The following is a 15,949-nucleotide window of genomic DNA, read 5'->3' as shown; positions in this document are numbered from 1 at the left end:
CGTTAGGCCACCATTAGACACTTCATCCGCTCACTGCTAATTTGTTTGAAATGACTGAGGGAGAGGTGAGCACTTTATAATGCAATCTGAGCTACCCCCCTCCCCATTTCCAGGTCTGTGCCACAGAATGCTGATAAATGAAAAACATTGCCGTTTATAGCCACACACACACTACACTGCCGCTGGTGGTGTTTTAAACTGTAGTTCTCTTTATCGAAGGACTTTCTTTGCAGTAGGATAATCAATAAGTCCCCCTTGCTCTCTCATCTTGAAGAAACCCGCACGTCCCCTACTAGTAATGACAATTATTACTCAGTATTATGAGTAGACACCATCTAGTAAAGCCATTTGGCACAACGGATTGCTTAAGACTACTTATATAAAAAACATACTACAAACAAATCGGCTTTTATTGAGTATTTAGTTTCATTATGGTTCTGAATGTTACAAATGGTTTATTTCAACAGTTGAGATTCGTCACTGTCGGAGCTGTGAGAATGATATAAAAACATCCTGTCGGCATAGTTTAAGATCTAAACCCTAACTTGAGATCTATGGATCTGCTTTTACACATCAGTCAACTCAGTAGTTGGAGGTATAGGAACTAGTTATTCTTTGCAACTTGAACAGTATCACTCAGAAACGTGTGCAAAAGATCAACAGATCTCAAGTTATGATTCAGCTCTTTACATTGAAATAAATGAGAGTAAACCCTCAGAAACATACTAATATTTGCAACCCAAATATGCTGTTGTGATCCAAGTGCAATAAAGAAAAACTCTTAGTTAACTGCTTCAGGTGGATTTTTTCTGCTTCTTCTTCTCTGCCTCTTCCTCTTTCTCCTTCTCAATCTCAGCCACCAGGGTCTCAATTTCCTTGGATTCCAAAATCTGCAAACAGCCATGAAAAGCACTTATTAGCCTCTAAATAAAAAAGGTAGAAAATGAAATGAAAGAGATATAATTTGCAGCAAATCACCTTCAATGGCTGATTCCGTCTGATAACAGCAAGTTCAATATTCTTTCCTCCTGACTGGACAACCTATAACAAACAAATACTTAATGTGACAAATCCCAGCAAATCAGCATATACTGACCAATGTAGCCTCTGACTCAGGTCCATGTTGAGAGGCTGTGACACCAAGTGTTGAGGACATTTAAGTGCAGTGAAATACAGCAAAATAAGTCCTCGACTTCTTTGAGTAGTTCTGCAATAATTTGTTTAAAGAGTTGATTAAGAATTTTAAAGGCTCTTTTACATTGAGTGTGCAATTTTAATAGCAATTAATTTGCATCACATCTCACAAAGTATCACGGAATGTATTTGCTTCATAACAAAACTAAAAAAAAAAAAAAAAAAAAAAAAAAAGCTGGTTCTGCTGAACACAACAAGCAAAGTCACACATGGTAACGATTATGATGGATCACTTTATACTTTACATCTGGTAGCAGTTGGTGCTCTTTGATTAAGTCAGGACTTTATTAAACTCACACTGTGGTAGATGTAATTACATTTGAAGCGACATTTTATCCAGCTAGTTTTTCATATTTACATCCTGTCTATTGCTGACATGCTCTATGTAAAAATGCCTTTAAAGGAAATATCTGTATGGCAGTGGGGCAATCCTATTGTAAAACAATTTATTAATTATTCACTTTCAGTATATGTAGTTAATGAAAAAGTGTCAATGCAATGAGTAAATTTGACCTTACCTCAAGCAAAGCTTTGATAGCCAACTTGATTGCCTCATTGTCCCCAGCAATGGCTTCATCTGTGTAATTCTTCTCCAAGAACTCCCTCACAGTTTTTGCGCTACGGCCGATTGCGTTTGCCTGATTTTTTTCAAGAATAACAAAAATCAATCATTAATCAGTTTCATACCTATAAGAGTCTTGTTGTACAGGTTTAAAAAGAGAAACAAAAAAATCTACAAAGAGCAAACTCACTGACCTTCCAGGCATGGTAGGTTCCTGAAGGGTCTGTCTGATACAGCCTGGGAGTTCCATCATAGTCAAAGCCAACAATTAACGCAGAGATGCCAAACGGCCTGCGCCCATTGCTTTGAGTGTAGCGCTACAAATACGAATGATATACAGACTGATGACTGGTCATTCTCACAAATCTTTGTTAAAAATAAATTAGCCAGCAACCAGGGAGTCAAGCACAAAAGCTGATACTAATGTTCTTGCCCACTGACTGTGAAATCTTAATGTCTCGATGTCTTGTAGAGAATTTTTAGTAAACAACAAATTAATGGTAGGAAAGGTTAAATACCTGTTTCAGTGTAGCTATGTAGCGTGTGATGTATTCCACTGTGACTGGGTCCTCAACAGTTAGCCTGTGGCTCTGGCACTCAACCCGAGCTCTGTTTATCACGATACGGGCATCTGCTGTCAGACCTTAAAGACATTTAAAGGGGTTCAATGGCTATACAACATACAAGGAATATACAAAAGGAAATTCACATCAGAAAATCCTAATATAACGCACTGATATCTGCAATGTTATAGTGTTTGTGACAGCTGGTCTTTAGTGTACTCCTTCACAACAAACTGAGCTGTGACAATATAATACTAGGTGTAGTTTACTACGCAGTGATGAACGTATTATTCAGTTATTAAAAAAAGGTTGTGTTGTTTGAAGTACCTGCAAATGCCATGCAGACATGCTCATCAAGGGCACATATCTTGCGGACAGTCCTTTCCTCCTGCAACTTTGCTACAGATTTCTTTTCAACACCAAGGACAACAATGTCTTTACCTCTAATTCCCACCTGCACAGAAAAAAAAAAAAAAAGTTATTTTCTGAACTTTGGCAGCACAAAATATTTCACCTCCATGGGCTGGTAATTGTTGGTATGACATTAATTAGTAAAGAGCAAAAAACCCGTTTTCTGCAAACAGGTTTGCAGAACTCTAACAGACTCAATTGTGCCTTCTACAAGGACCTTCTCAGTTTATCAATTAAGGTAGAGCATATTATGGAAATGCAAACTAATAAGCAAGTTCAGCTCCAAATTGTTCAGATGAGCTGTAAAACCACAGTACTAAAATGCCCTGCTCTTAAGAGAAAAGTATTTACACGCAAAACTACTTCAGGCTTAAAGTTTGAAAGAAGGTATTTTTACGGTTTTGATGCCCGTCAAACAGACTCATTACTGTCAGGTCAGGAACATTATATCAGAGTTTATTCAACATAACTGGCTTTCCATTAATCAAATTACTCTCAAAGAATTAATTTCAAGTTACAACTTTAGAGATAACCCTACGTCTTTGCTATCTTTTTAATGTTTGTATCGTAATGTATCTGTAATGTAATTTACTGTTCATACTGTTTATACAATTTGCAGAGCAAAGTTCAATGCGCTTAGCGCGCAGAAAAAGAAATAATGCTTCTAGCGTTAGTTGACATTAACACACTGAAACTGAAACTATTGAGAGTGACACAGCGACAAAATGCTCGCTAATGCCAACTTACTCTTTTCATTTCCAGTAGCTGATCAATATTTCATACATTACATATGGAAGTTGCAGACCAACAGTCCAACACTCAGAACACTTGACTCTAATACAACTCAAATAGTGAAACGACGAAATTAGCTAAATACATTAGTAATAAGTGTGCCTGCTACTCGCTAGCTTAGCCGGTTAGCTAACTATCGTTTGCGAACGTTAGCTTTAGCATTAGTTTCATTTTAGGACTTACCGCTGTGGAACCCTTTTTTACAGCTTCTTGTGCATACTCCACTTGAAAGAGATGACCATCGGGAGAAAATACGGTAATAGCTCTGTCATATCTTGCCGCCATTGCACTGCAAGACACGCACAATCACAAGAAAAGGGGGAGACTTCCACCAAATGATTCAGCTAGTTAGCAACAAGCCGCTTAGACGCTGAAGCTACCGTGTGTTGAAAGCGGCGCCTGCGCATGACCTCTAAACTCGGGCGATACCAAAATCAGAGGAAAGTTGTGATTAGCATCACCGTAAAATACTCTGTTTAATTTGTTTAAATGTTCTGCTAAAGAAACATTTTTATTTCGAAGGTAAAAATACAAAAAATGTTCAAGATCAATATTAAGTTTCGTTTACTCAGCTCATTTAGTGAAGGTTGGGCAAATGTGGAATGCTGGCGCAATGTCGTTGATGTTTAAACACATATAGCTAGGAATGATAAACATTGTTATCAGTTAATATCGCCTAAAACTGTCTGTAATATTAAGATTTAATACAAATATAAAAAGCTTTGACTGTGTCTCCCATTTAGTTGAGCAGTCCATTTCCCGTGGCCTTTCGGAAAAGATCTAGACTGTTCCACTATATGAAAAATAGGTGGAATTGTAATTCATTTAATCAAAAATTTAGGTGTTTTCAACGACATTAATAAATGTGTATTGAAATATTATAATTTATCTCCATTTAATTTGAACATCGCGTATTCCAGCGTGATCTAAGATAAACGATATTAATTAACGATGTTTTCAAATGTGCTGTAACCCCCCCGAAATGGACCACTGCATTACGAAATTGCATCTTTTCTGAACTGTTTGATCTGAGTTCTCCTGATTTTTTAAGTGTGCTAGCTAGTTTTGACGTTTATGCTCTAGTTCAGTTTAATTCATAGAGTATCACCATGTCGGTGGCGTTTGCACCTCACAGGCAGCGTGGGAAGGGTGATATAACACCCGCTGGAATACAAAAGGTAATTCATCTTTTTATCGCGTCGCAGAATGGAGGCTATGGTATCAGACGCTGCTAGCTGTTCAGCTAATCAATGTAGCAGTGCCCATCCAAGTCCAACTGTGAATAGATCGGGAACAATGTTACAGAGTTAAAAGGCGGTGAATATGAATCTCTCTAGAGTCAGGACGCCATGTGTACACAATAGGTCTTAGGTCGATTTACCGGACTAGCGCAGAATTGTATTTCAAATGAATGGAGGCCTGCGGTTTTGTTAGCTGGGGACAGCTAGCTAGCAAGACGCGTCTTTTGTTAGCTAGAAACGTACACTCATATTTGACAAAAAAACGCCCCCAATCCACACTGTTGTTTTCAAATTAAAGCAGAATAACTATCAGTAAGCAAAGGGCTAACCATATTAAATTACTCTGTCATTAATTTTACATTATGTGTTCTCTCACACGATAAACGCGTGATTTAAATCTCTGCATTTACTTTTCAGTTACTTGACGAAAACAACCAGCTGATCCAGTGTATAATGGACTTCCAGAGTAAAGGCAAAACAGCAGAGTGTTCACAGTAAGTTATGAAAATTCTACCTTGCCTCTACGTTACTATAAGTTTAAGCTCACATGGGCTCAAAACCTGTATTGATGACTCTCCACTTATCCAGGTATCAGCAGATGCTGCACAGAAATTTAGTGTACCTTGCCACAATAGCAGACTCCAATCAAAACATGCAGTCTCTCCTCCCTGCTGTGAGTATTGGTCCATGCTGATTGTTTTGAGTGAGTGAATTGTAAATACCAGTGTGACTTCTGTGTCTCATAAGGTGGTTAATGTTGAGCTCTTGTATTAGATAATGTCCAGCGCATGTAACTTAGGTATTAGTTAAGGTAACCAAAATGAGCCAATACTCTAGAAACATGCGGTTAAAAATTAAGTATGTGGAACAAAGGGATCAGCACAGTATTATATTAAATAATAAACTGTTATTTATTTATATAATCATTCTAATAGACAGCCTGACATGCTTCATTTTAGGTGTATAATGTCCCACATTAAATATTAGTCTGAACAACAATCTATAATGTTGTATTTTGTTTTTTCTAAGTTCATCCTAACATTTAAGGGTGATCCACTAGTTTTTAACATTAAGATAAGATTTTCTTCTTATAGCATCATGAAAAATGTACAGTCCAGAATTTTTGTAGCTTGGCACATAGTATAGTTGAAAAGTCTTAATGTCTGGAGTACCCCTTAAAAGATGAGTTTCCTACAGGCGATGTTGTACGTGCACTGCGGTTTATAATAAGTAATTATTTAAGGTTGCTTAGACAACTATGGTTCTTAGAAATGTCAGCCCATCAAATATCATATCATGGCATATATCATATCATATGTAAAGCTGCAATAGCTGACATTGGAGTGACTTATTTAGATAATAATGGTACGTTCAGTTTGTTACATCTTTGTGTTTCTTGGTTCTCAAGGCATTTTCTTCAACACCTTTTGTTGTTCTTAATGGTCACAAGCTGTGACTTAATTAGCGTACTTTATTCAGTGATGATGTGACTATGTATTGTACTACATGAGTTTATTTTCCCTTTTTAACTATGCAGTATCTATCTTCTTTTTTTCTTGAGTTTTGTCCTTTTGAGTAGCACAAGCTCAGATGTGTTTCTTGCCAGCTGATGTGTGTTTTTGTGTTTCTGTTGCACACCTGCAGCCACCCACTCAAAACATGCCCATGGGCCCTGGTGGGATGAACCAAAGTGGACCCCCCCCTCAGCCTCCTCACGGTCACAACATGCCCTCTGAGGGTATGGTCAGCGGTGGCCCTCCAGCCCCACACATGCAAAACCAGATGAATGGACAGATGCCTGGTAGGTGAAACCCCCTCTCCCCAAAAACTTCCCTCCCTCATCTTTCTCTCTTTTCTCTCTCTTCTCTTTCCCCTTCTTCTCCCTCAGTCCCTGTCTCACTTGGGTTGCCTAGCAACACCACAGAACCGTGAGGGAGGTCGCTCTGCTGAAGGATGATGTCACCCATTTGCCAGCTCTGGTGGTCTTGGACTTGTACTCCATTTTACTATGCTTATCCTCTTCTTCTTAAGTATCATGATTTGTTTTAATGTTTGTTTTGTTTGGTTTTTGATTACAAATAAATAAAATGAATATTTCATTATGTTCTAAAAACACAGAGATAGCTTGAGATAGTGTTTTTTCCTTTTTTCTGATTGCTTTGCCACCAAATTATTTTAATTTCTAAAAAGTAAGAGTCTAGGGCACTATATCAGAAACCAGAAAATTTTACCACTATAGTGTTGTTTTTCCACTGGCTTGGTAGTGTTCACTTAAGCTGTACTGTGCTATGCCATTCTGTTTTTTTGACTTAAGCCACACAACAGAGAATATACATTCCGGCCAACAATATTATGGTACTACTTGTACGCTGTGTCAGTTTGAAGTACTTTTGTATCTCCTGCACAATGGAAAAATTGTCGGCCTTCAAGTTCTTTTTCCTTCACAACTTCCCATAACATAACACCATAACACATTTCATCTCAGTTAAGTACTATCTCTTGACTGAATGTTCATCCTCTTTGCCATAGGCTGCATTGGCCACTTGCTTTCTAGCACTGAGCTGTTAAATAAGAGGAAGAGCTTAATCAGTTAATCTTCATGACAGCAGCCTTAGTCTATGCTTTTAATGGATTAAACTAATAATTTACAGCTAGCAAATTCAAGCATGAGCACATAAACGTGGGGGAATTTTTGTGTATATTTAGTTTATAATTATGGATGTGTGAGAAAATATAAGCTGTACATATATATATATATATGACTTGACATTTAAATTTGAAAGATTTAGTTGCTTTTTGTGACTAGATCAGCTTTAAATTTCGTAAGAGTGGACTGGATGAAAAAAAGATACAAACACAAATGAACTGGTCAGACTGAGGTGCAAGCAAATAATTACATTTACTTAGAGTTTGTGTGAATCCTGAACTTCCAACATGTCATCAAGGTAACGCAGGGCAGCACATACCAAAACGTGAAGGAAATTCAGCATCATTTTAAATTTTTGTACTAAATAATCGTGTGTGTTTTTCGTTTTGTTTTTTCAAAGGGACTCATGAATCATCTCTGCTGTTATTTTCCAGGGCCTAATCACATGCCCATGCAAGGTCCCGGTCCAGGCCCTAACCAGCCACCAAACATGCCCAGTGGCTCTATGAATATGCCCCCCAGCAGCCATGGCTCAATGGGTGGTTACAATCACACCGTCCCTTCTTCCCAGGGCATGCCAGCTCAGAGCCAAATGAATATGACCCAGGGCCAACCCATCGGAAACTATGGGCCACGGCCAAACATGAACATGCAGCCCAATCAAGGTGAAACAGCTCATTTTTTAGTTTCCATTTGGTTGTATTGATTTCCAGTGTCTTATCACCTGACTTGCTGGTACTTGCTGCACATCATCCACCTGCATTTGATAAACCATGTACAGCTTGTATGATTTTTTTTTTTCTGTCTCGTACAGTTTGAGAGTTAACTCTTTGTTGGTGCACTACAGGCCCTATGATGCACCAGCAGCCTCCCTCCCAGCAGTATAACATGCCTCCTGGTGGTGGTGGACAGCACTACCAAGGACAACAGAACCCAATGGGCATGATGGGCCAGGTCAACCAAGGGAACCATGTCATGGGGCAGAGGCCAATGCCACCCTACAGACCTCCACAGCAAGGTATAGCCCTCAGAGTGTGTCTGTTAAGTGTGAAAGTTGTGAGTGTTGGTTTTTCTTCTCCCTAACCCTCCCTTCTGCATTTCTTACTATTGTTCCTCTCAATTTCCTTTATTTCCACTTCTGTAGCCCACAGACATCTTGATGACTAAAGATGTAAATCTAAAGCCTCCAATTACAAAATTAGTCAAGTGACCAAAAGAAAGCTTTCTAACAAGAACTAGCGGCCAGGAATCCATCCTCTCTGCTCTTCCCCTCACACAACCAATCCAACAACACCTTGAATCTACTTGTGTGTATGTTGTGTGTATGTGTATGTAGGACCCCCTCAGCAGTACCCAGGGCAGGAAGACTACTATGGGGACCAGTACAGTCACGCAGGACAGGGAGCCTCAGAAGGTAGGAGAACCCTCCAGTCACTTGGAGAAAACCAACAAAAAAATGACCCCAGGATTTGTGTTAAAACACAAATGATGCAAAGAGACTGTGACAAAGGCAAAACTTCAGTTTCTTCATTATTTTCTGGGAAATCAAAGTGACTTTGGGCTTTAACAAAGAAAAAGTACGGTATCTAACTTTGAGGAAACCTCCACATGCCAAAGTGCACCCTATTCCAAAAGGTGCAGCAGTCCATAGATAAGTTAGCACACAGTCTTGTAATGAGATCCCCCCCAGTCATGGTGCTCTACCTGTGGGTGTGAAAAAAAAGTCAGGGACAGTCTTGTGTGAATCCTAACGGTCAAAGCTGTACCAAAGTTATATAAAAGTAAAATACTCACCCTTCAGATTGCCACATGTGATGCTTTTATAACTACATGGCATACTGCATGTTTGCATTGTTGGAGTAGTAGCCATTTAGTGTATTCAAATACTGCAAGTGCTTCTCAGTATGCCAGTTTCCACTGACATGAAGCAGAGTGCCATTATTTGTAAATATACAGATTTTGGCCACACAAAGTAAATAATCTGTGTGATTTATAGAAGAGCAGCTCTAGTGATTTATATTTCCCAACTTTTTTTTCTTTTTCTTTTTTGAGAAATATGCTACCACTGCACTATCCTCTAAATTTAACAGTTGACAACTTCCAATTTTCTACATCTTGGTGTGTTTTCAGGGTGATATATTAACACATTTGAAGCCAGATTGTATTACTGTAAAATATGATTATAGATTCATATAATAAAAAAACTTTTTCTTTCTTTGTCCAATTAACATTGCTTTTTTGTTGTTTCTTTTTCCCCCTATACTGACTACACTATTTTCCTTTTGACTTTTCAAATACAAGTGTTTTCTATTTTTTGAAATTAAGAAAATCCTGCCATTTTGGGAAAATTAAAAACACAGTTGTTTCCAAAACTCCTGCCGTCAAGACACTACAGTATGTTGTGCATCTCTGAACTCTTCAATAATTTGATTATTTCATTTTATCCCTCTGAGATTATCTTTACTATTGTAAATGCCAAGTAATGCTTGAAGAAATTTAATGTATAAATTTAGCTTAATGTCTCCCATGTTGAGCTTATGTAGTTCATAATGACTACAATTTGCAGTCACCATATCCTAATCAAGGCATTGGTTGGCTTTATGTGAATTCTTCACAACATAGCTATCATGTAAGGGATCTTTAGAACTTCATCTAATATGTGTGCTCTTGACAATGCTGACATTGATTTGCTTTTAAAAAAAATTGATTTAGATTAGGGTGCCTTTTTTTGCTACCATTATGCTTTTGAAAAGTAAAGAGTAGTAGCTAAAAATTGAATATCTAAATGCTTAATAACTTACCAACTTAGAGTTTATACATTACTTGATACATGAAGTGTTGCTGGACCCTGACTGGGAGTTAAAGCAGTCAAAGCTTGCTGAGATATGTAAATCAAGATTCCTTTCTTCGCTTTTACTTGAATATTTTCAATGCTACAATGCATATCAATCACTGTTAGATAGTAGTAGCAAAAGTATAATAGTATCCAATACTATCTTATTCGATAATGCTGTTGTTGATTTGTTTTTTTTAAGTGGCTGTATATATCATCCAATGTTGTCGCAATTACAGGTACATCTTAAGAGAACCATCCAAAGTTTATGGAAAGTTGATCTCCTCAGTAATAGCATAGAAAGAATCTTTATTCACTCTCTAACTGTCTGCTTTGATGTGTGGTGTAGTTGTCAATATGTTGCTCACATTGCCTGCTATTGCCCCCTGAAGGTAATGCCCAGTACGGCCAACAGCAGGAAGCATACCAGCAAGGCCCTCCCCAGCAGCAGGGCTACCCTCCTCAGCAGCAGTACCCAGGTCAACAGGGCTACCCACCACAGCAGCAGGGTTATGGTGAGCTCCCTTCTGTCAGATAGGGGCACGTATTTGTCCTGTAGGAGGCACTATCAGCTCTCTTGGGCTATCTTTTAACTGCTGAATAATAATTCCTCCCAATTGAGTTGGTGGTTACTGCTCCTTGGAAATGTAACTGTGCCAAATGCATGTCTAGACATCATGAAGTGCAAGGAATTAAAGTACCACCTTAATGAATGGTTAGGGGATTGGAGCTTGGTGGAAGAGAAATTTAATCAGTAGTAGTGACTGGCTCCAAATTAGCATTTCTCCTGGTGCTTCAGTTTGATATGACACACTGTTCTGAGGGAGTGGGAGAGGAACCTTGGCTGATGGGTACAGACAGTGGGCACAGTGTGTGTGTCAACTGCCAGCCAAACTTTTTTCAACTCCTTGCATTTTAGCATTTTGGATAAATAGTTTAGCAATGTGTTAATAAATTATTGTTTTTTTTTTTTAATGGCTTAGCACTAAATGTTGTGTTGAAACATTTTAAGACAGTTAACTGTCAACACACTTTGGAGCTCATGACAGAAAACGCAAGTTACAAATTGTAGTGAATGCTGATTGAAAAAAGTCTCGGAGACAAATGTTTCTTAATTGACTTACAGCAATTCATGGCCTTTATTTTCTAACTTTAGAGTATTTACATTGAGGTCATGGCTTTGGGATTAAACCCTCAGTGTAGAATGTATAGAAAATGTATGACTTGTAATTTAAGTATTGGAGCTCTTATAGTTCTTTAAGGCTTTTTTTCTTCATCCCATTTTTCAATGGAACTTTCTATCACTCACCCTCTGACTGGGCCAGAGCTCGTGTCAGTAATGAGTTTGCAGAGAGGCAGGGGCTGAGAGGTGAGGTCCATCTGGCACACACACATGCTTTCTCTTGCAGGCCCCCACAAGTTTATGCCCAACATTATAAGGCATTATGAGCACCTAACAATGCTGCGTGGGCCTCATTTGACTCCAGCCCCAGTCAAACTTTGCTCAGTTCTTCACACCGCCTTCATAGATAGCTACAGTGTATGGGGGCTGATTAAGTGAATTTTTTTTTTAATCCTTTTTTAATGATGCTTGCTCCTCTGATGTAGACCAGCAGAATCTCCTTGATGTCTCCTTGCATTAGGGAACCAGTGCTCGGCTCCAACCTGACTCACTCATTCTCATTCATTACTGAGTCAGGCATTGTGGAAGCAGCCTAAACAAATGGGTCTGACATATCCATCATCCTGTCTTTGTCATCCATCATCTTTTTTTTTATTGCAGTCCTTTAGTGATAGTAAACTAACAAGGATTCCCCAGAGTTCTCAGAGTAACAAGTAGGAAACAGAAATGCTTAATGAGCAAAACTTGGGCCATTTTCACACTGGGTTTCTTTGTTTGAGTCTATACCTGAGTTTGATTGTTCCACCTATATTTAAGTAGGTGATTAAGAAAAAAAAACTCACAAGGGGCGGCTCTTTCAATATTGTGTGGTATCAAGTTGGGCTTGAATGTTATTCACTGCTCATACATGAGTGAGGTCTTTTATATCTCCCGTTTTTGAATGCCTTTCATGTTGACATGAAGAATCCTCCTGCTAGAGTACAAATTGTGTTATGACTACATGTAAACCCCTCATATTTAAACTGGAACTCATCATTTGGGTGGGCTAAGGTCTAAGGTAAGAACTTATTGGTCCAAATTACAAAATTTTTAGACAAACTGCTCCTGGATTAAAAAGGAACGGCCCAGTCTGAACAGCATCCATGTGGTGCCAGCAACAAAACTTGCTGATGATGACAGATTAGAAGCAGTTTAGTTAGGAGTTTTTGTTGACTGTGCCCAACAACATTTTCATATGCTTTTAGATTTACTGAATTTTGTCAAGCATACATAATTTTACATTAAGATCTCAATGTTTGTCGTAGGTCCCTCCCAAAGTGCCCCAGGACAGTATCCCAACTACCCTCAGGGGCAGGGACAGCAGTATGGGGGCTATCGCCCTCCTCAACCTGGACCCCCACAGGGCCAGCAGCAACGCCCTTACGGTTATGACCAGGTGAGTATACCCACAACACTGGACAGTCACAGAGACTTGTCTATACATTGGTCTTAGTTTGTCCCTTACTATGTTTATTGCCAGACTTAGTTTTATATTTTGTGTAGTTCTCAGTGAGACCAGAGATCAATGTGAGTGAAGTTAGAAGGTAAACATTAAAAGGTAGTATGTTATGCATGCTGACATCATATTGGGGTTAAATTCTGTTTTTCCCAAAGAGTGTATGTGTTACTGTTGTCTATCACTTGTTAACCTGAGTCTAAGTTACATATCCTGGCTAATGTGGTATGCCATTCCAGTGAAATATGAGGGCTTTAAGAGGATTCTTCCTTAAACTTGATGCAGACTGCTCTAGTGTTTAAAGGGAGATCTATTTGTTGCCCTGTATTTCCTGTGGTCTTATGTGGGGACCACAGCTACACTTTGATATCTTTATCTTTGAATATTCAGGGGCACATGAGGAAATAAAGACCCGGGGATTTGAACCCCTGACTAGCTCTGTAAGAAGCAAAGGTAATGGTTGCTGTGAAGACCTCAACGTCCAATCTAGACGTTTGACCACCTAGCCTTAATTTGCATTTGTTATGTTTCTTCTGTCTCTTTTGTCTCTATCTTTCTTCCATCTTAGTCTTTCTTATTTCTGTCTTTCTCTTTCTTTCTTTTTTCCTTTTTTTTTTTTTTTTTTTTTTTCCTCCCCCCCTCTTTTGATTTGTTATTAACCAGGGGTCGAATTGTAAGTCATGAGGTCCAGAAACACAGCATGCTTAATCTTCAGTGAGATGGCCAAAATCTTACCTAGTTTGGCTGTGTCCTTAAACTCTGCAATTTACTACACTGGTTTTGATAACATTTTTGCTTATGATAAAACTCTCAAATGAATTTGAATTAAGATGTTATGTATATTAGACTGTCAAATCATAGTTTGTTTCCAAATTTGTTTCCATTCTATTTTCCATTAATACCAAACACATACTTCGACCCCTGTTTAGAAATGCATCAGTTAATACTGTGTCTACAATGAATTTGTCTCACTTGAAACTAGTGTCCACTATTTAATATGGAATATTGTCCTCAGCCATGCTGCTTCCGAAACCTGAGGTATCAAGTTAGAATATAGAGCTCACAAGCTGTGAGGCCATGCTGCCACCTGCTGGTCAATACCAGCAAATGCAGCAATAAATCATGGTTTGCAGTATGATATGGTTGAAACCACAGATGTTTGTTTGCACCCTATTGAAATTTTTTGAATATAAGCTTTTACTTTGCACTTTTGAGAAGGTGAGTAACATGTGTCTGTCACATTTCTCTCCACAGGGCCAGTATGGAAATTACCAGCAATGAGAGATGGTCACAGCAACCCACACAGCTCTGCTCTGATCTCTGTCTGAGCTTTGACCTCTGGTCAACCGCTCAGCAGACTTTAATAATGGTTGCAGCTCACTGAGATTCTCTCAGACACGAACATACAACACTCAAAAATACAAGATATGTTTTCCCCTCTTTAGGCTGTTGTCTTTGCCTGTAAAATATATTCTGTTTGTCATGTACATTGACTTGATAAATGTCAAAGTCCATGACTCTCCCTCTGGTCCAGTATGTCTCAAAGCAGCAATGCCTTAAAAATGGAACTGCCTTATCCTTCAGCATTGCAGATTGTGAAATGAGCTAACAAAATTTTGGATATCAGAGATGATTTAAATGTACAGTTTGAATCTACTGTGGTGCATTGTTTCTCAGCATTCAGCTCCCTGTTCATAAGAAGCAATAATGCCAGCAGTAAGGAAATGTGTGGGGGCTTAGAGATGCAATAATGCACCAGACAAACTCCCAGCTAGGCCATGGTACATGTCTTGATGTATGTGATGATGTAAAAATATATTTTATGCTTTTTAGACCAAGCTAACTTTGTATAAGACATTGGAAACTAGTACTAAAGCTGTGTTGGTTATTACATGAAGTGTATATGTCAATGTTTTTTTTTTTTTTGTTTTGTTGTTTTTTTTTTTTTTTTTATGATCTTTAATGATGATCCCATCCAGCACATTTGGTTGTTTATTTCTTCGTTGTGTTGAATTGTATAACGATTGAATTGGATCTCCTACTTCAGTGACATGGACACTGTACCAATTCTTTGTGTTAAAATGGAAGATTAATTGACATGCAGAAAAAATACCAACAGCATACCTGGAATTAGAGAATGTTTAATGTCTGAAAACATGTAACAATTGCTGTATTCTGTGTTGAGCTGTGTTTTTAAGTCAGTGAAAAACCTATAACAAATTTGGATCATGAGTAGATTTTATTTAACCACATTACTTGACAGAATAGTGGCCATCGGTTTTCATTTAGCACATGTGCTCTAAGAGGTGATATGTAGCAGATGCCACCTGTGGAGCGTTTTTTTTTTTTTTTTTTCTTTTTTCCTATACAAGCCCCTCAGTCTTGTCCACTGACTGCAAATTGGTGAATGGGAAAGATGAAATTCGGTATAATAAATATTTCTGACAAGTAGTTAGGTTTGTTAGTTTTGATGATGCTGGAATCCCTTCTCTCCTTTGAATAAATGTCTAAGTTGATGTCATTCAAATAGTGTTGTGTGTGAATAACAAAGATTGTTACTGTCAAATATGTAACATAAGATGTGAAAATAATGTTCTGACATGGATTCCTTAATTTCACAGTAAAGACTGGTTGTGCAGTTTTATATCACTGGCTTGATATCTGTTTTATGGTGCATACTTTATTGATCCCATATGTACAGCAGCATAAAGAAGAGTGTCCTCTGGTATTGTTTATATATGGCTGTTTTAATATTTTGCATTCTGCACCCCATCCAAGTGGTGGTCACATTTGTGTCATGGCAATGTATAACTGTACATTATAATAAATTGGAAGAATCTTTAATATACTTTGACTTGCGTTATTAATAGCAATTGACCTTATATTGAGATGCTTTTAATACAAAGGTACAAAGTCATTCATCCCGACGACAACATAAACAAGATGTGCACTATTGGTGCCGTCATAATATGACAGTATGATATAATTGTTTTGTCTTCAACTGCTATCTGGTAGTCAGTTTCCAACTGATAATGACCCTGCCCTGCTCAGCAGCATGTCTGCTTTGTCCAGATGCATCCAGAGAGGT

At 38.3% G+C, this 15,949-nt stretch overlaps 2 protein-coding genes across 8 annotated transcripts; one reads left to right on the top strand and one right to left on the bottom strand.

Moving 5' to 3' along the window:
- Positions 1-392: 392 nt before the first annotated feature.
- On the bottom strand, positions 393-3,939 carry psma8 (proteasome 20S subunit alpha 8). The gene is made up of 7 exons (XM_040143430.1): positions 3,706-3,939; positions 2,647-2,773; positions 2,275-2,399; positions 1,951-2,073; positions 1,713-1,832; positions 979-1,041; positions 393-890 (listed from the first exon to the last, which is right to left on the bottom strand). The coding sequence occupies exons 1-7, from the start codon at positions 3,805-3,807 to the stop codon at positions 795-797; spliced, it is 756 nt and encodes a 251-aa protein (XP_039999364.1). The 5' UTR covers positions 3,808-3,939; the 3' UTR covers positions 393-794.
- A 587-nt stretch (positions 3,940-4,526) lies between these two features.
- ss18 (SS18 subunit of BAF chromatin remodeling complex) lies at positions 4,527-15,690 on the top strand. Of its 7 annotated transcripts, none has more exons than XM_040143429.1 (11): positions 4,527-4,700; positions 5,181-5,257; positions 5,352-5,436; positions 6,408-6,564; positions 7,845-8,075; positions 8,258-8,428; positions 8,747-8,881; positions 9,954-10,038; positions 10,631-10,758; positions 12,671-12,801; positions 14,116-15,690. In XM_040143429.1, exons 1-11 carry the CDS (start codon positions 4,632-4,634, stop codon positions 14,140-14,142), a joined length of 1,296 nt encoding a protein of 431 aa, XP_039999363.1. In that variant the 5' UTR covers positions 4,527-4,631; the 3' UTR covers positions 14,143-15,690. The 7 variants fall into 7 exon arrangements, 6 of the variants coding, with proteins under 6 accessions (XP_039999363.1, XP_039999360.1, XP_039999359.1 ...); XM_040143426.1 differs by lacking the exon at positions 9,954-10,038 and adding an exon at positions 13,252-13,314 and having other exon boundaries at positions 8,747-8,824; positions 10,636-10,758; positions 14,116-14,226; XR_005708745.1 differs by lacking the exon at positions 9,954-10,038 and having other exon boundaries at positions 8,747-8,824; positions 10,636-10,758; positions 12,671-13,314; positions 14,116-14,176.
- The last annotated feature ends 259 nt before the right edge of the window (positions 15,691-15,949 follow it).

Source organism: Xiphias gladius, chromosome 14, assembly GCF_016859285.1.
Source record: "Xiphias gladius isolate SHS-SW01 ecotype Sanya breed wild chromosome 14, ASM1685928v1, whole genome shotgun sequence".
In the NCBI taxonomy this organism is placed as follows: Eukaryota; Metazoa; Chordata; class Actinopteri; order Istiophoriformes; family Xiphiidae; genus Xiphias; species Xiphias gladius.
This window is presented reverse-complemented; position numbering and strand designations above follow the sequence as displayed.